The sequence below is a fragment of the Myodes glareolus genome, chromosome 19 (genome assembly GCF_982192425.1).
Source record: "Myodes glareolus chromosome 19, mMyoGla1.1, whole genome shotgun sequence".
NCBI classification, from domain to species: Eukaryota; Metazoa; Chordata; class Mammalia; order Rodentia; family Cricetidae; genus Myodes; species Myodes glareolus.
In genome coordinates, this window is record NC_142044.1 from 36,989,853 (window position 1) to 37,008,538 (window position 18,686).

At 52.5% G+C, this 18,686-nt stretch overlaps 2 protein-coding genes across 5 annotated transcripts; both read right to left on the reverse strand.

Moving 5' to 3' along the window:
- Positions 1 to 1,818: 1,818 nt before the first annotated feature.
- Positions 1,819 to 5,769, reverse strand: Slurp2 (secreted LY6/PLAUR domain containing 2). The gene is made up of 3 exons (XM_048457313.3): positions 5,614 to 5,769; positions 2,425 to 2,529; positions 1,819 to 2,176 (listed from the first exon to the last, which is right to left on the reverse strand). Exons 1-3 carry the CDS (start codon positions 5,663 to 5,665, stop codon positions 2,040 to 2,042), a joined length of 294 nt encoding a protein of 97 aa, XP_048313270.1. The 5' UTR covers positions 5,666 to 5,769; the 3' UTR covers positions 1,819 to 2,039.
- A 1,137-nt stretch (positions 5,770 to 6,906) lies between these two features.
- On the reverse strand, positions 6,907 to 12,143 carry Lynx1 (Ly6/neurotoxin 1). 4 transcript variants are annotated; one of them, XM_087898854.1, is made up of 6 exons: positions 11,989 to 12,141; positions 11,606 to 11,684; positions 11,203 to 11,282; positions 10,920 to 11,108; positions 10,620 to 10,721; positions 6,907 to 10,508 (listed from the first exon to the last, which is right to left on the reverse strand). In XM_087898854.1, the coding sequence occupies exons 4-6, from the start codon at positions 10,969 to 10,971 to the stop codon at positions 10,312 to 10,314; spliced, it is 351 nt and encodes a 116-aa protein (XP_087754980.1). In that variant the 5' UTR covers positions 10,972 to 11,108; positions 11,203 to 11,282; positions 11,606 to 11,684; positions 11,989 to 12,141; the 3' UTR covers positions 6,907 to 10,311. The 4 variants fall into 4 exon arrangements, with proteins under 4 accessions (XP_087754980.1, XP_048313271.1, XP_087754981.1 ...); XM_048457314.3 differs by lacking the exon at positions 11,203 to 11,282; XM_087898855.1 differs by lacking the exon at positions 11,203 to 11,282 and having other exon boundaries at positions 11,606 to 11,645; positions 11,989 to 12,107.
- Positions 12,144 to 18,686: the final 6,543 nt, after the last annotated feature.

Sequence of the window (18,686 nt, forward strand, 5' to 3'; positions counted from 1 at the left end):
GATATTTATAGTGACCAAAGAAATGTACAAGCATCTTGGTGATCAGAGATACTTAATGGTGCAGCAGAAGGAAATGCTTTGGAAGTCTCCTCTTGCCCAGTACACCTGCCTCCATCTGTTTCCAGTCTGCCGTAAATCCTGCCATTTCATGCAGAGTCCTGGAGAATGCAGTGTTCTGCAGTGTTTTCAAGGGCCAGCTCTGCAGGAGTGTGGGTCAGTGCCTTAATCCTATGGGCTGCTGACAAGGATTGTGTGACCTGAGGGACGTCACATTGTATACATGCATTCACAGTGATGGGTTTGTGGGTTTCCACCCTGTGGTTGCTGGGTGTGAACAGCTCTGCTCTGAGCAAGTGTGGGCCGGTTTCCGGGGGACACGTTTCTACTTCTGTGTGTAAGTCCAGGGGCACCCCTTCCGGGTCATACCAGAACCCGGGTTTAATCATCCAATTAATCATTTGTAAGCCCAGAGTCATGTTTGAGGCCTTTTCTCTTCTGAATGGGCTAGCACTTAATTTCTTTTCAGCTATGCAGGACGCTGAGCCAGCCTGGACTATACAGTGAGTTCAGTTCCCCAAACAAATAAGGTCTTTGTTTTTACTTTGAAGTCTCTGATTTGACTGAAGTGTCTTTTGCACTGGTGAGAGAGGTCTGGACCCATCTCTACTTGGCTTTACATCTGGGTACCGATATGCAGCTAGCCATCCCTCCCACACTGCCCCGAGCAGCACTGTTGCTCATTCAGGCACCGAGAGCATGAGCTTCCTCTTTTCTGGGTTTTGGCTGATGCTGAGGCCCCAGCCTTCTGTCGGTTACTCTTTGCTTGGCCATTGTCCTCCTCATGGGTGTCGCCTTTTTACAAGGGTTTATTTTTGTGAAAACTTTGCCAAGCTGAGAACAAGCAAGTCGAGGTCAGGACCTGCCTCTGTGTTTCCTGCCAGGTACCAACTGTGACTTCCCTCTGTGGTCCTGAAACCAAGAGGTCGAAACTTATCTCCAGGCATGGCTGGGAGCCGGTGGGTAAATATTTACCGAGTAACTTCCACAAATTCTGGGTGTCTAACTGCTGTGTCCAGACTAAGGTGAATGAGCGGTTATACTGTCTGGGTGGCTCTATCCAAACCCAGGGCCACACAGGGTCTGATAGATGGGCAGCCTTTTGGGAGACATAGGCAAGGTGAACCAGGCAAGGACGTGGTAGGAAAGATAGGACAGGACAAGGTGCCAGAGACATAAGGCAAGAAGGTAGCTGGGTTCCCCGAGAGCTACTGACAACAAAGGTGGATGATCCCCAAAGGGCTGTGGTTAGTGAATACCACTCCTCTTCTGCAGAGGCCTCCTCCTCCGCCCGCTCAACTGTGGGTCTGTAGGAGGCTTCTGGAGTCTCATTCAGAGTAAAGGTGCTCACTGGGCCTGGGGCAGAGATCCTTCCAGCCTTTAAGGCCAAGTCAGAGTGCTCCTCAAGCATCCCAAACTCCAGATCTAGGGCACTCTCACCTCTAAGTTGGAGTGCTCCTCAGCCCCCAGCCCCTTTTCTGGGCCCCAGACTCAAGTTGCTGTGCTTCTCAAGTGCCTACAGCCTTGGCTCCTCCTCACAGCCTGCTCAAGAGCAGCACCACCATCTGCAGCCCCTGTGACTTTCAGACCCCGTGTCTGCCCTAGAAATAGGTAGGCTCTTAGTAGAAGAAAGAAGGTCAGTGGGGGTTGCAACAGACAGCCTGGGCCCAGGAGGCTGTGACTGATAAGAGACAGGATGGGGTTAAGAGACTGCCTGAATCCGGTGCCTGGTACGCTGCTTCCATTGGACAACTCACACCGTGTGCTCCAGCTGCTTTTATTGGAAGATTTGTTGACATTGAGGGTGGCCCACAGTGGATTAGGACCTTAAGTTTGTACCACAGTGGATTTATGCAGGATTTCACTTAGAACTTCCTGAGGAAGTCTGAGTTGGGGGCTTTGGGCTGGCCAGGCTAGAATGATCTCCGAGGATCATGCCTGGGCATGGTTCCGCGAGGCCAGCTGGCAGTGACAGAGTGTGGTCAGTCTTTGTTGCAGAGATTCGACTGGCAGCAAACGATGGATACGTGAGGACCCAAGCCCAAGCTGGCCACATCAGGGCAGCCATTGTAGCACATCTTTGTCACCAGAGGCAAGTCTGTAAAGCTGATGGGAGCTCCTAAGGGATAAGAGAGAGACCTGGTGTTTCCTGAATCCCCGAGCTGGCCAAACCTCTGCCACATTCACCATTGTGCTGAGCATCATCCCCGGGCACCAAGAGCCCCTGCCAGTCAGGGACGGCTGGACATCTTTCCACTCTGTTTTAGGTTGGTGGACCACCACATTGACTTTGGGCTCTGCCTGCCCAGTGAGCCAGCTCTCTGTGCAAGAAGGGTATGTCCAGCCCACCCCTCCCACCGCACTCACGGGTGCCGATGATGACACAGTGGGTGGAGCTCCTTGGGCATCTGGACGGGTGGGAACATCCTCCAAACCCCTTGCAGATGTGACACTGCATGCCCTGTGTTATAGCTATAAGGCAGACAGAGACAGGGGCAGCCAGTGAGCAACTCTTGCAGAGGGTGACACCCGCTCTTGTACCCAACACTCTGCTTCCATCCCCCACCAGCCCCACGGCTCTGTAGCCCAGCTTCCCAGCCCTCATCTGTGGTGGAAAGCCCCTTGAGGCCCTGGAGGGAGGGAGAAGTGAGACTCTGGTGCTCAGCCTATTACTGTGAGAGATACTGGTTCATGTTGGAACCAGCTGGCCTGTGTCCCTCTCTCAGGGCACCAAGGGCTGGATGGAGCAGAGGTGAGAGCTCCTAGGGAAGAGGAATGCAGGTCCAGGCTCCTGAAGTCCAGGGTTGGGGAGGAGAGAGGATCTGAGACTTTAACCATACTCCCCTCCGGAACCTGAGAAGGGTCATTTATACCCCTTGGTATAAACGTTCTGTGGGCAGAGTTGGTGGGGACTTTACCCAGTTAGTAGGGAATCTGTGGCATGGCCAGGCAGGAGGAAGGTGGGAGTCCACTGAGCTCTGTTTGCCACCATGACAAATGGTGCATCACTAGTCTTGCATCCAGCCCAGGGGGTGCCCACCAGACCAGTGGCCTACCACACTCTCACGCTTCCTTTGGATTTCCTCATCTGTCTCCCTGCCTTTTCCCTGCCTCTCTGCATCTTTCTGGTGCTTCCTTAAGCTCCCTTCTCTGGATTCCCTAACCCCAAGCCCAGCCCTGGGTACTCTCCAGCATCAATTGCCCTGGGCGAGTCCAGAGCTGATGCTGAGCAGGGAAGCTCCTGGTCCTTGCCCCCTCCTACCTGGGCCACTGAGTAATGCGGGAGAGTACAGCTCCCCCTGGGACTCCTACAGCCACACCTCTAGCAGACCTCACAGGGAAGTATGTTGGTCAGTTGGTCAGTTCCAGCCGGTCTCAAAGGCCAGTCCTTCATCCTATACACCATGGAGCAGGCGACAGACAGGAAGTCTATACCATAGCAAGGTCCCCACCACCTGCCTTGACTGTTTACCACCCCTGCAGAGCAAGCTGAGATCCTGCCAGGGACACAAAAGGCAGCAACAAAAGCCCCCAAGCCTGCTACTGCCCCATGGATCTTAAAGACACTGAACAGACTGTTCACCAGATAGGGAGGGGCTTAGACAGCAGCTGACTGGGGCACCAAAAGGAACAGGCAAGGTGCTGGGGAGAATAGGACTGGTACCGCCTCTCGTTCCTTCATGTAGCACATCTCCATCATTCATGTAGCACAAGCTAGCTCAGAGGCCATCCCAGGGAATCTCCTTTGATGTAGGGGCTGGCCTTGTTATTTTCATGATTAACACTGTCTCCTCACTTCTATTCACTAGGGTTCTGGAGAGGAATAGGGATCCTTTCCCACTCCCAGTGCCCCCAAGTATCCATCACACTGCATCCTCCTGCACTGATGAGTCCCAGTGATAGGTCATAGGGACAGACCCCAGGCAGGTACTTGCTTAGGGAGAAAGAGAGGACTAGCTGGGTAGTGGTGGTGTATACCTTCGATCCCAGCACCCGGGAGGTAAAGACAAATGAATCTCTGTGAGTTTGAGGTCAGCCTGGTCTACAGAGTGAGTTCCAGGACAGGTTCCAAAGCTACACAGAGAAATACGGTCTCAAAACAAACAAACAAACAAAAAACAAAAAACAAAAAAGAAAAGAAAAGAGAGAAAGAGAAGACTTTGGAGAAGAGGATGCAAGGAAAGATGGGGTGAGCCTTGGGAGAGCAGACTCCGCCGCATTCAGTCCCGCTGCAATGTTGCTGGTCCAGTTGACTCCTTCCCATTCTATTTGCTCACTCTAAGATCAGTTTAGGATGCAGCTCACCCTTCTCCAGCTGCTTCGAGCCCTGGGGAGATGGCATTGCCCCTGGGTGACAGAGCAGGTGCCAGAAAAGATGTAGGATGTGGAGTATGCTGAGAGAGGTATGTGGAACCCGGCTCCCTCCAACTTCTAACTGTCCAGGCTTGAGAATTTTGTCTTGAGTAGCAGGTATGATTTCCATGGAGGAAGGGACAGGGAGATCCCAGTGTAGAAAGTGGTCTCAGGCTCACAGAAGCTCCTGAGATATTCAGGCCTTGGTTAAGACAGAGAGGGTGACTGACCCATGGTTGAGCACACCCTCCGAAACCTTAGCCCTGACAGTGACAAAAATCCCTCAACTCTGAACTCAGGACTCAAAGGAGATCTGGTCTCTCCTGAAGGGTTTGAGGGACCACTTGGGGGTCAATAGTTCAGGCTTTCTCAGGTCAGAGAATCCCCATGAAGCCCGGTCCAAGAAGGGTGAACTACAGCCAGAGGTGTACACATGGATTTCCCACCCCACCTCAGGTGGACCCCAAGTCCTGGAGTGTTCCCACCCATGAATGGAAACTAAGGTTTTTCTAGGTGAGATCTCTGGGAACTGGGGCTGGCCGAGTTTAGAACACAGGTTGCTGTTGGACAACAGGGCCAACTGTTTCTTTGCTCAGGCATTGGTTCTGGTTGGATATAGGAACCACTTAGGCTCCCCTAAATGATGTCAAGACCAGGCATAGGCAGTGATATTTGGGGGTGTCCCTGGGAGGCCATCAGCAAGCACTAGGGGTCAAAACCTCTATTACTGAAGCAAATGAAACTAGGCTATAGAAGTCTGAGGGGACTGAAGTTAAGTGGATGAAGTTGCCCAAGGAAGGTGGAACAGGGAATCTAAGCAAGGAGGCAGGCAGGGGGCATCAGGAGAGAGTGGCTGCAGACCAGCTGGAGCTCTCGGGCTGGAGGAGGGAAAAGTGGCAGAGGTGCGCCGTGCCTGTGTGGGTGCAACGGTGCTGCTATGGAACTGGAGAGGCCTGGGGGTGGCTTTCAAACTGAGCAGTGAGCTGAGGACTGCAATGGATGCTGTGGTGTCCAGAGAAAAGGGCTTAGGAATCTGGGAAGGCCAGTGGCAGAGGACAGAGGCTGGCAAGCAGGGAGGGTCTTGGTGTCCAGCATAAGGTGAGGAAAGAAGAAAGGGGTAACCCCAAGGGTGAGAGATGGCGCAGGATGGAAGGACAGCAATAAGTCCATGCAGGAGGGAAAGCGACCACACCCCCGACTCACCTAGTTCCTGGCTCAAGACCACGGCCAGAAGGAACCAGAAAAGAAGCCTCATGTTCTCCGAGTTAAGGATGAGGTTTACTCCCCGGCCACCCCTTATACCTGCTTGTGGATCCTACTCCACCCTTGGCTCCCATGGCTGCTGGTTCCCAGCCCTGAGTCACTTGTAACCTGGCTCAGAAGGGACCTGGCAGAGCTTGCTGCTGTGTGACCTCAGGGAGCCTGGTACAATTTCGCAAGCCTTCTTCCCTCCTCTGTGGAGCAGGGATGTCCCAACCATCAGGACCAAGGCTCTCGAGAAAGACCTTGTGCAGGCTGGATGCTCAGTGCAGGCCCAACTCACCCTGGAGCTGCACGGAGGGCATGCATAAGCAAGCAGCCCTCCCTTCCCCTCACAAGTGTGAATGCAATCAGGGCCAGGTGAAATTACGATGTCTTCCTCAGCTGCTCACTCTGCGTGGAGCATGGTGGCCGGGATTTTGAGTTTCCTCATCAGCTAAATCAGGATTCGGTCCTGTCCTGGCCCTTCCAGGACTAAGAAACTCAGGAGAAGCATGACTATACACATGGTCCTGGGGACAAGGGGTGAGTGTTACCTATCAAGGGATGGTACTGGCATGGCACCAAGGAAACTAAATCCTGTGGTATATGCCCAGTGGCAAGCAGGAGGGGGAAACAAAGCCTTTGGTGTTATAAAGATTCCAGGTTGGGGTAAGAGACACAAGCAACAGATAGCAGGGCAGAGGCCATCCTGCCAATAGACAGGGGTACAGTCACTCAGGACAGGCAGGAGATCCCATGTGTCTACTCTGGCTGTCCAGGTGGCTTTATTTACTTCTGTGCTTTATGGGGTCCCCAAACCTGGGGGCTGGGCAGGGCAAAGGGGCAGAGGTCCTGAGAAGGGGGCTGGTGGAGTCAGACTCTCTTCCTGAGAGCTAGGTAGCAAGGAAGTGGAATCAGAAAGCAAAAAGCCAGAAGGTAGAAGTAGTGTGTGTGTGTGTGTGTGTGTGTGTGTGTGTGTGTGTGTGTGTGTGTTCTGCCTTTTCCTATGCAGTTCCTCAGTCTGCCCTCGGATTTGTTGGTCCATCAATGGGAACTGGCGGGTCCACCTCTTTCCACAGAAAGGGGACGACTTTCACCAAGCTCTTGGAATCCCGTGAACACCGCTCTTGCCTTGGTTGGCTCAGGACAGGAGCCAGGGACCTTCTGGGCCAGGAGGTCTACCTGACCAAGCCAGTCTGGGTGGGTGAGGTCTGACCTCAGAGAGAAGACAGATAGGAGAGCAAGGCAGACGCGTGTCCTTCATTTGTTTATTCATTCAGCGGGGGACATTGACATGGACCACTTGGAAGTTTAGGTACATGGGGCTTGCTAGGGTCCTAAAAGTGGATTTCATGACCTTGCTGGGTGAGAGCTTAGGGTTGGCAGAGACACAACCAACGGAAGTGCCAGGGAGCCTGTATCCATGCATCCTCTGGGGTTGCCTCTATGCAGGCCCCAGGCTTGGCACTGGCCCCCAAGAGCCAGCTGAGTGGCTGCTGTCACTGTCATTTCACCAGTGAGATGGCTGGAGTATGAGCCTGTGCTTGAGGAACCCAGGGTAGGCAGTGCTGCCGGATGCCATGGTGCTTGCTGGAAAGTAACCACGCACTGAAGCAAGGGGCCGCCCTACTCCTGGAAATCATTCAGGAGTTTCAGAATGTGAACTCCTATGCTTGCAGAAGAAGATGAGGATGGAGGCGGTCCTGCTCCCCTTCCCCCCCTTATCCGCTTTGGGGAAGCCAACACAGACACAGTGGCAGGGCGTAACCCTCACGGTAGCGTCTCTCTGGTGGGCTAGACCGGACACCTCACTCTGTTCTTCGGCATGCTTTAGATTCATGTGTTGACCTGGCTTCAGCAAACCCCACAGAGGTACATATGCTCTGTGACATCATTGTTCTATCCAGCAGCCTCTCTCCAGTGAATGCAATACTTCTAGAACGCAATGCTTAGAGAATCACCGCCAGCCTTCCTGGACACCATCCATGTTGAGGGGCTACTGCTTACCCTAGTGTGAGCACACCCACTGCCTTGAGCCCTATCCCTGACAAAGGCAGAGTCAGCTTGGACAGCTGATGTGACTTCGTTCTTCTGTCTGCCACTCCATCCCATGCTCCTTCTCTCTGTATCCACACACAGGGCTGGGCACCCCTGGCCTACCCTCCAGCCCCTCAAACTTTCAGTTCTGATGTTCCCTTCTAAGGCCTCAGTTTTGTAAATGTTTACAACTTTGCATTCTGGGAGTCTCTGGTTTATGAAGCCACAGTCATCCTGGCGGTGTGCAGCCTCAAAGACCCCCAGCTGTTGAAAGAGTTCCCATAGTAGAATAGGTTGGTATTAGGCCGATGAGGAGGCCAGGTAGCCTGGAAAAACTAAGTGCTTTACTCCTCTGTGCCTCAGTTTCTTTACCTGTCAAAGCGGAGCAGTAATGAACCCCCAAACACACACATTTTGCTTAACTGCTGTGGCGTGTGCTGAGCCACCTGCAATATCACACCACCCCAGACAGGGTTCAGGACAGACCATCTGACGCTGTTCCCCTAACCTGCACCTCCCACTGGCAGGCTTGGTCCTGTGTTAATTGAGCACCTTCTTGGGCTCTGTGCTAAGCACCAAGGACAGGCTAGGTAGGTACAACGCTTCCTGTTAGGGGTGGGTGGCAGTGTGGACACTGTGGGGCCTGTCTAGATGCTGTCATGAGACAGGTGAAAGGAACTGCCCTCAAACCTCTCAGCAATAGGTAATCAGGGGCCTGTTCCACATCAACCCCTTGTGGTGGGAGGGAGGACCTGGTCTTGGGCCTCCTCCTGGTTCTAGCCCAGGATGCCACCTTGACTGGGGACAATGGACTTGCACAAGCCGGGTAATGTTTCCCAGGCCTCACCCACTGAGTTAGGGGCCCGCCTCTGACCCTCCTTAACCAAGGGCCCTGTGGCTTCCATAGGTCAGTCCCAATGCTGCGCTCTCTCTCTCTCTCTCTCTCTCTCTCTCTCTCTCTCTTGCTGTGTGTGTGTGTGTGTGTGTGTGTGTGTGTGTGTGTGTGTGTGTTCTATGAAAGCTCAGGAGGGGGCAGCACTGACTTCCTCCCAGCATCCTGCCTGGACCTCAGGGGACATCATAGCCAGTGCAGCCTTCCGGGCTTTGCAGCCACTGTGTTCACATATGCACATGTACTCCTCCCTCCCCTCCCCCATGAGGCTCACGTTCTCTCTGGGTAGTCAATGCCTCCTCATTTCTGGGCCATTTCCCACCCAGTAACCCCTCTGTAATAAAGCTGCACAGTCCCTATTCCCGAGGATGTGGGTAGGCCCATCAGCAGGATTCTATCTCCCATCCCCCAGTGGCCTATCCCCAGAGGAGGAAACTGAGGCAGAAAGCCACATCACTTTCAGCAGCGGAGCTCAGGTCTGCCTAAGAACAGGGAGAAAGGTCCCCAGGATGGGGCTCTGTGTCCTGATCCTATAGCTGGTGGTGTGAGAAAAGCATTCAGGATGTGTGACCAGTAGGATGTGGGGATCAGTAAGACTCTCCTAGCCAGACATGGACATGGGCCAGCATCCTGACCCCTGGGCTGGGCCAGCTTCCGGGGTCTCCTCAGTGGCACATGAGTTGGGGTACTAGTCAGAGAAGACGGTAAAGCTCCCTAGGTCAACTACACTGGCATAAAAAGACAGTGTCTCCTAAATCAGGCTCTCCTAAATTGGGGTTGGGTTCTTTGGGGTCTTGATACCCAGAAGTCTTTCAGTCACAGCTGACTTCACAGACAGTCACCCGGTACTTGGGCTGGCTCCCTGTGCGTTTGTCCCCCATAATTTACTGAGAGCTCAAAGGATGCAGAAGCTGCCTACAGAACCTGGGAAGCCAGCTGAAGTCTGCTTTGCTGTCCCCGTCGCCCCACCAGCTGGCTCTGACCTGCCTTTGTTCCCTTCCTGCTATGCTCAGAATAGCTCTGACCGGTGGACAGGCCAGACAAAATATAGCATGGGCAGCCTGCCCCCATGTCCCTGCCAGCCTCAAGGCCCAGCAGCCTGTGTTAGGTCGCAGGGCCTGCTGAGCTGCTGAGGCTGGAGGGATCTTAGTGGCCTGTGGAAACGAAGCCATAGCTAGCTATCCTCAACCCAGAGCTGTCCTGACACCAGGTCTGGCAGAATTCCTGAGATAGCTGGAAATGACAAAAGGCTTCCTCACAGGGCTTCCATCTCACACTTGCCCTGGGCAGCAGCTGAACTCAGCAGGAGACAGCTCCCCTGAGTCTTTCTTTGCTTCTAACCAGTTTGTGATCTTTTGTCCCCCTCTAGCAGGCCTATCCTCCACTGGGTAGACTGAGGCAGGGTCCTGATGCTATGAAGGTGGAATTTGGCCACTAATTCTTTCAAATCAGTGTGACTGACATCCCACCCCCACTCCCCACCCCCACCAAACAGCACTCTCCCAGATTCCTCTGATCCTGAGAGAGATTTAGATCCATATATCAGCCTTCTGAAAATGAAAGGTTATGGCCTCAGGGTTAGGTATCTGGACGTCATCAGTCCTTTTGTAGGTAGCCATGGGTCCTTGTGGCTGAAAGAAGAGGGTTGGGTGGAGCGAGGGGGTGAAAGGGGATGATTGTGTCTTTTAAGAGCTTTGTGTTTCAGTGGGTCTGCCTGGGGGAACGGAGCTTCACAGCAAGCTCCAGAAGGTGGCCAGGAGTACTGGGACCAGGGCCAAGGTCACTGTGGTAGGGAAGCCAGCCCCATTGCAGAGGTAGTACTGGCAGCAGGAGGTGGCAGATGCATGCTTGGAGTAGCCATCGTACACGGTCTCAAAGCAGCTGGGTACACAGGACTTCCTCACTTTCATCCGGTATGGGGTGAAGTCTACAGTGGACAGGACACAAGGTGAGAGAATCAGGACCTTGGATGGCTCAGTCTCAGCTTGTAGGAGGACCAGGGCAGCTGGGGGCCTCCCTCCCTAAGCTCCAGACTCACAAGTACGAGTGGTCATGCAGTAGGTGGCCATGGCTGGGCAGCGCATGGGTTTGAAGCAGTTGTCTCCGTTGTAGGCACAGACGTGGCACTCCAGAGCCTGGGCTGTGGGCCATGAGGGGGTTCAGACAACAGGAAGACATCCCTTTTCTGCCAGTCAGACCCCAGCTGTCTCCAGCCAACCTCCCACTTCCACTAGGCACCAGGTCAGGACCGTCAGAAGGCAGGAGAACTCTGGCCAGCCTGCCAGCTTCCCACCTGCCTGTCCCACAACCGGGTCCCTCTAGCTTCGGTCCACCTTACCCACAGGCAGGCCCACTAGAACCACCAGGAACACCGTGAGCAGGGATGTCATGACGGAGATGTGAGGACAGCGTGGGGGTGAACAACTGGTCCTGGATCCAACTCAGGCCTGGGAAGAAGCAGGGCAGGGAGGCACAGGGCAGGCTCTTGCCCTGCTAGAGCTCTTGATCTCCTAGGGATAAAGCAGCCCTGCAGGGACAATGACAGAGACTTGTAATCACAGCTGGTGTGGGGCAGGCACAAGAACCTCCCAGCTCAGTGGGTGTTATTGACTTCCATTTACCTGGAGATGGGAGGAGGGAGCAGGATATGGGGCATTCCAATAGAAGACCAAAAGCAAGCAAAAGGTGAGGGTGGAGGGAGCTAAAAAAGGGGGAGAAGGGGAGGAATGGACAACATCAAAGAAAATTGGGAGGCCCTGGGGTCCTTGAGAGAGGGTTTTTTTGTTTGTTTTATAGGGGGCTTATGGAAACTTGGCAAGCAGTCTCTTCTGGCAGAACCCAGAGTACAGGAGGCTCTCCAGAGAACTCGAATCCAAGTTTGGTCTTTTCTTGGAGCAGAGGTCCCTCTTGCATTTGCTTCCCTGCGTGGAGTCCCCGTGCCCCACTCCCTCCAGGAAAGTGAGATTCTGCTGTGAGAGTTCTTGCCATGAGCAGAAGGGGCCATGATGAGTGCTCAGTTCCTACCTAAAGACTCTTCAGATGCAGGCCAGACGACGATGCTTGCCTAAGACAGAGTTCCACAGGCTGAGTCTGGTGTTTGGGACTGTTGAGGTAATGTGGACCAATATTCTCCTCCCTGCCCACGCGCGATCTGATCCCTGCTGGGGGTACTAAAATACACTCCCCGGAAGACAACCCTTCATGACCCATTTCCCTGGTGCCAGTCCAGGATTCTGAAGTCCTGAATCAGGCCAGGCCTGAGGCTCGGGTGCCTCCTGCCCCCTCTCGGGGAGCTCCGCCCGAAAGACTGCAGTCTTGCTTGGGAAGGGTTCCCAGCGCGGGCTGGGTGCCGGGTGACCTCGCCCTTGTCCTTCACCACCACAATCCCTGTCACCATGGGAACTCACCCGTGGCCGCTCCCAGGTCCCTCCCGAGGTCTGACCGTGAATCTGGGCACACTTCGCGCAGCGTTTGCAGCGCATCTCAAACCGGGTAGGCATGGCAGCCGCAACCGACCCGCAGTGCCAGCTCATTACTGGCTCCGCCCCACCCCGCCCCTAGGACACACACTCCGCCCCCGAGGCCGCCCAAACCTCAAGCTAACTGGTATAGGCTCAGTCGTGAGATCTCTGGTTATGGCTCTAGTGAGCAAAGTCTGGGCAGCCCCTGGGAATCAGAAAGCTCCCACTCAGGCACAGATTCACAAGGACACAGTAGCGATCCTGAGGTGAGTGTACACTTCTTGGACATTCTCCTCAGGTTTCATCGAAGCTCTTCCCACTCCAACTGCCCTGCTCCCACAGACCAAACTACTGTCTCTGGGAAGAGGTACCACCTGGACAGGGACCTCACCGCTCTTCAGTCCTTACGTGGGATCCACTAGCAACACTTGTGAGCAAGTCTCAGATGTATCTCATCGCTCACAGGCTGCTCTCACCATCAAAAGTCCACCACTAAATATGTACTTTATGTGGCTAAAACTCCTTTTATTTTCGTTCTGTTTCAAGCAGCCAAAATTTAATAGGTTTTCACAAACCCTACTCCCTTCCCTTGGCCCCCGTTTTGAGAGGAAGGCAATAAAGAAAACCTGCAGCGACAGCCGGGAGTGCACGTGCCACTCTGCTAGTCGATTCCCACGCATGCGCAGTCGCAGGCCTTAAAGCTGGGATAAGCAAGTGGCTTTAACCCCAGCAGCCTTCCAGAGGCAGAAGCAGGAGGAGCTCTTTGAGTTCAAGGTTGGCCTGGTTTATGTTGTCAGTTCCAGGACAGCTGGAGCTGTTACACAGTGAAACTGTCTCCAAAATCAAACAATCAACCAAACAACTCCCCATTAAAACAAAAACAAAAAACAAAAAGCTGAGACAACCAACCAATATACTCTAGTCCCCAGGAAAACACACCAGTTTCCCCAAACCTTCATCAATAAAAGACCACGTGGCGAATGAATGAGAATGACCCCCAGAGACTCTTCTGTTTTAGTATTTGGCCCCCATTGGTAGAAATGTTTGGGGAGGGCTAGAAGGTGTGCTCTTATTGGAGGAGATGTGCCAGTTGGTGGAAACTTTGAGGTTTCAAAAGACTCACACCCTCCATTCCCAGTTAGCTCTCTCTGCCTCATGCTTGGAGATCAAGGTGGAGCTGTTCCTGCTGCTAGGCCTTTGCTCCATCACTCATGGACTCTAACCTTCTGAAACTGTAAGACAAGGTAAGTACTTTCTTCTGCAAGCTGCCTTGGTATCATGGTGTTTTGTTGCAACAATAAAACAGTCCATATTCTGAGCCATCCAATAAATCTCAATGCATACACGTGCAAGGATTGAAACCAAACGGTACTTTTCTCGGATGGCAATGCACTTGGAAATCTGCAGCATGGGGGGGCTAGCCAGATTCAGTGAGTAACAGCCCTTACTATGCAAGCTTGGCACGCAAGTTTGATTCCTGGAACCCACTGTGGGCAGAGAGACCAACTCCTGAAAGTTGTCATTTGATACTTCTGCTGTAGTGTGTGTGCGCTTGCACTACCCCCAATATAACAACAACAAAAATAATAATGTTTAAAAGTAATCAGCAAAATATTTACAAATGTACAGAGGCTGGGTAACAACACAATTTTAAATAACCTATAGGCAAAGGTAGCATCAACCAGGGAGTCAGGAACTATTCCTGGCAGATGCTGAAGACACAGCACATAAAAGCAACTGATGCAGTTAGAGCCGGTTCAGGAGGGAGATTCCACAGTAGTGCTGTTTTAGGAGAAAGAAAGGTCCCTAAAGAGGAACTGAATTTCCCTCTTCAGAAACTAGAACAAAAAGAGCAAATCAGACCTAAAGGAGGCAAAATACAGTAAAAACAGGAACAGAGCTGGAGAGGCAGCTCAGTGAGTGCAAGTCCGAGGACCGGAGTTCAGATCCCAGCATCCTGAAAAGTCAGGCTAAACACAGGGGATGCTAATCTGCGCTGGCACACTCTTAGAGCAGAAGGCGCTGCCTGAAGAAATGCTTCTCTGAGGAGATGCTTGGAGAGGCACAAACTTCAGTATTTGATGAAACAAAATGGGATCTGATTCTCAGCAAATAAGTGCATAAAAGCTGGGCTAGGTGGTGTCTACTTGAGATCATAGCCATAGGGAGGTGAAGGCTGGAGGACCATGGGATTCCCTGGCCAGCCAGTCTGGCCGAATCTGTGAGCTCTGCTTTCTGGTGAGAGATCTTGTGTCTAAATAAATAAATAAATAAATAAATAGATAAATAAATGAAAGAAAAGAAAAGAAAAATAAGGTAGAGAGTGATGGGGAAGACACTCAGCATCAGCATCTGGTCTACACATGCACACACACACACACATGCACACACAAGCACACATATACATACACAAACACACACAAATATACAGTCTACACACAAACATACACATCCACACACAAACACGTCCACACACAAACACACATGCACAAAAACATACTTGCATACACAAACATACACGCACACAAACACACAGGCCACACACATGCACACAAAACATGCATGTCTATACACACACACACAAACACACTTATGCATACATACATAATAAAAGCCAAAAAGCGAAGATATCAATGAAATAGAGAAATCAAAACAGTAAGAGAATTGATCAATTCAAAGGCCAGTTCTGTAAGAATACCCAGGAGGGGCACCATATCAGTCCCTTTTGGTCCATGGCCAGACCAGAGAAAACTTGTCAGAAGTCGGACCCAGGTTGTAATGAGGAGGATACCCCAACAAGATGGCCCTCATGTTACAGGCCCCTTCATGTTACACCAGGTAACTGAGTAGTGGAACGGGCAATAGGCAGCCCTATGTCCTCTGTAAGAAACGGGCAATTAGGCTGAGCTGCCAGCGAGGCTATAGGTCACACTCTTTGGGACGGCGAGGACAATAGACGTTCTGGGTAGGCTGGCCCTCTCAGAAGACATGATCAGCTGCTTTTTGAAGTCCCCTAACCACTCTTTGGAAGTTGTGCTTGGTTGCCTGGTGTCTTAGTTAGGGTTTCTATTGTTGTGAAGAGACACCATGACATGGCAATCCTTATAAAGGAAAACATTTAATTGGATGGCTTACAGTTTCAGAGATTTAGTCTGTTATCACCATGGCAGAACATGGCGTCATGCAGGCAGACATGGAGCTGGAGAAGGAGCTGAAGAATGGAGAAGGACCTACATCTTGATCCAAAGGCAACAGGAAGTGCACTGAGACACTGGGTGTGTCTTGAGCCTATATGAGATCTCAAAGCCTACCTCCACAGTGACACACTTCTTCCAGCAAGGCTGTATCTACTCCAACAAAGCCACACTTCCTAATAGTGCCACTCACTATGAGTTTATGGAGGCAATTCCATCTCAACTACCACACATGGTGTATCTTTGGCTAAAGCAAAGGGAATAGTGTCTCTCCCTGTCCTAGGTAGATAAGTGATAGACCCCAGAGCTTTTCATGGGGTTGTTATTTTGCATATCCTATTGCAGGCAGAGTTCTCAGACTCTGCTGCTCCTAGGCACTGTTCTACTGCTGCCTCCAGCGAGGTCACACTGGGACCCCCTCTAACCCCTGCTATTGTCTTTATCACTACCTTACCACATTGTTGTGCAGGTCTTGGGGCCAGGCTTCTGTAGGAGGAACCCCAGGAATGAGGGGCAATTTTGCTGTGTTACCACTGGCCCCTGGAAGTCTGTCCACACGCACAGCTGGAGAGGGCTCCCATCTTTGCATACCCTGCCAAGGGCTGTGACCAGGTGGGTCCTGATCAGTGGGGGTGGAGCTGGGTTAGGTCTAGGAGTAACAGAGAAGCTGTCCAGAAGGATGATACAGGGGCAGCCAGGGAGCTGGGTTTGAGATGCCTATAGACTGCCAGTTAGAAGGCAGCTGGACTCGGAGACTCAGCTGTTGTTAGCTTTTCTGCGGCATCTTGCCAGTCTCTGATGCTGCTGTGTTCCATGGGAAGCCTGAAGTCCCTGATGTGTGCAGGCTGCCCCCTTCCCAGCAATTTCCCAAAGCCTGTACACATTTCACTCCGCTCTTTGACAGTGTTTTTGTAGCCTCTTTCCCCAAATTGAAATACGGTGGAGGGAGGCTTGTTGAGATGTACAGGAAGTTCACAAGGTTCAAGAAGTAAATGAAACTTAGTCTCAGGAAGTCCCCGAAAGCTCAGTAAGATTCAACAGCCCCCTACCCATCCCCGCCAAGCTTCTACAGGCTGGGTATAGGAGACTCTCTCCTGTTGAATTGCCTGTAAATGTACCCTAAGGATGCAGCTTTTAGGAGCTGTCACCCAGGTTGGGGTGGGAGTTTTAGCTGTGGCTGCCTTCGAGTCACCCATGGTGTTTTGAGGCACCCTTCACATACCCTCCTGTACACAGCCTCAGTAAACTCGCTGGTCTTGGGTGCAATTGTCATTTGGCCACCAGTGCCATGTTTGGGGTTCATGTCTCACTGTCTCACCAGGAAAGAACATGTAACAGCTGTCCTTTACTTGTCAACTGTGGGAAGCCGTCATAGACCCAGTTGGTGAGACTGTCTCTCCTCTTTCTACCCCAAGGCTAGGTGATCCCTGTGACTTCCTGATTTCTCCAGTGGAGTTTCATTCCTTCCTGACTCCAGGCAGGGCTTTGTCCCTTCCGCTTCCTCAAGGTACCTCCAGGGATGTCAGGGGTCTCCACCAGTAGCCTTCCTATGCCTGGCTTGATGGGACGTACTTAGTCACTTCCCTGCTCCCAGACTATTTCCACACTTGGAACAGGCTAGGGGTTCGGGTTAAGTTCTCCTAGCCTTCTTCTCTGTCTGACTCCCACATACAGGTGTTCTTCTAGGCCCAGGGCACTTCGGGACCCCTGTCGAGAGGAGGCAAGAAGTGTTGCAGATGGAACATGAATAGCCTGGGTAAAGAATTCCCTCTCGACAGGTGTCTTCCGCTGCCTTACTTACCGGCCACTAGGAGGCGCGCCGGCACCAGGCCTGGCGCTCAGCTCCAGGAAATGCGGCCCCAGGGAACAGCATCCTACCCAGCAGCCATCACACGGTATCACCCGTGGTTTCAGGAAAGCTTCCTGATTTCTGGGGTTGAAGGATGTTCCTCTTTGCCTTTCCCTCCACCTCTCTTCCTCACGGTGGATGAATGTCCTGCAATGTCTGGTAGACCGGGTCTCCGGCAAACCTGCCCCCATTACAAACTGCGGTGATTGGATGTGGGAGTCCGTGTAAAAAACCCAGGCTCAGCAGGTCCAGCACCTTGTTCCAAGTGGGGACTCGGAAGTAGCAAGGCTCACCCCAGACCAAGCAGCACCTTCCCAGATGTTGAGGCTTGGTTTAGGGAGCCTGCCTCAGTTGAGAACCCCAGAGAGACCACCGGAATCCAGTCGAGTCCAGAATGCAGAAGCAAGGTTTATTTCTTTTGCCAGCTAGCTGGAAGCTGTCCACTACATGCGAAGCAGCGCAGTAGGGAGAGCTCCCACTCCTCATTTGGGGTTGACATATAGAGGCAAAAACTGCATGCCAGGTTTACTCAGAGTCAAGGGGGTTGATTTTGCTGAGTACAGGGTATGGACTACTTCTATATACCCTCTTCCTCCTACTTCTGCTTCTGTGCATGCCTCCCCCCCACCCCCACCCCAAGCAGTGATTTCTGCTCCTCTCTGGACCACAAAGGTAGGCAGCTAGCTGCCAGGAACAGTTGGTTTTTCGAGATAACTCCTATGATGCTGTAAAGAGCTCAAAGCATGTGAATTCCTAACCAAGCAAAGCTTTCTAAAAATTTCCATGACCTCACAGTGTCACACTTCCCCTCTCATAATCCTCTCTCGGAAGCAGGGTGGTGAGGATGCTTTAAGGTTCAGGGTGTAGGTGCATGATGGGAAGAGGGGTCCTCTCCATCCCTCTGCCATCTGCAAAGGGCAGGGTTTGCCACGTAGGCCTGCCAGGGTGTTAACTCTGTGTCCCCCCACTCCCCCATGTGGGCTTGCAGGGTAGTGGTTGCGGTGGAATGGGCTAGCCTGCTTGCCAACAAGGAGGACCGCATGTGTGGGTATCTGCTAAATACCTCTCTCTCATTCAACTCAGCCTCACAACACTCAGGAAACTGCCCCAATCCAAGTAGCACACAGGAGCCTAAGCAGCAGCAGGAACCCATTGCATGGGATGGGAAAGCAGCCAGTGAGCTTTCCTAGGGTCCCTAGGGCTGTGCTCTGCTTAGGCCCCTTCTAGACAGCCTCTCATCAGCTTATACTGAGTCACACCTCCCGCTCCAGCATACACATCTGGATGGGTTGCAACAGCAACACTCCTAAGGAATGAGGTCATCCTGGTAACTAGACTCACCTTGGACCCTGGCTGTGTGCAGTGGCCTCATAATTTGAAGACTGGGGTCTCTTTACAGCCTTGGGGAAGTAGAATCTCAGGGTTGGGGCCTGGGCACAGTGTCCTTCCTCCCCACATGGGACTTGGGGAGAGTCTGCCCCTTCCAGGATGGAGGTGTCTTTCAGGCCAGGTCCTAGGCGCTACTCCAAGCTGCCGAGGCTTGTCCAGGGAGCCATGTGCCAGAGGCTCCACTGTCTCACTTACGACTTCACACAGCCACA

Coding starts and splice junctions, on each gene's coding strand:
- Slurp2 (XM_048457313.3), bottom strand. CDS start 5,665: ATGAGGCTTCTTTTCTGGTTCCTTCTGGCCGTGGTCTTGAGCCAGGAA. Junction 2,530..5,613: donor GGTCTTGAGCCAGGAACTAG/GTGAGTCGGGGG, acceptor TCTGCCTTATAG/CTATAACACAGGGCATGCAG. Junction 2,177..2,424: donor CTGTGTCATCATCGGCACCC/GTGAGTGCGGTG, acceptor CTTATCCCTTAG/GAGCTCCCATCAGCTTTACA.
- Lynx1 (XM_087898856.1), bottom strand. CDS start 10,971: ATGACATCCCTGCTCACGGTGTTCCTGGTGGTTCTAGTGGGCCTGCCT. Junction 10,722..10,919: donor TCTAGTGGGCCTGCCTGTGG/GTAAGGTGGACC, acceptor CATGGCCCACAG/CCCAGGCTCTGGAGTGCCAC. Junction 10,509..10,619: donor CTGCATGACCACTCGTACTT/GTGAGTCTGGAG, acceptor TGTCCACTGTAG/ACTTCACCCCATACCGGATG.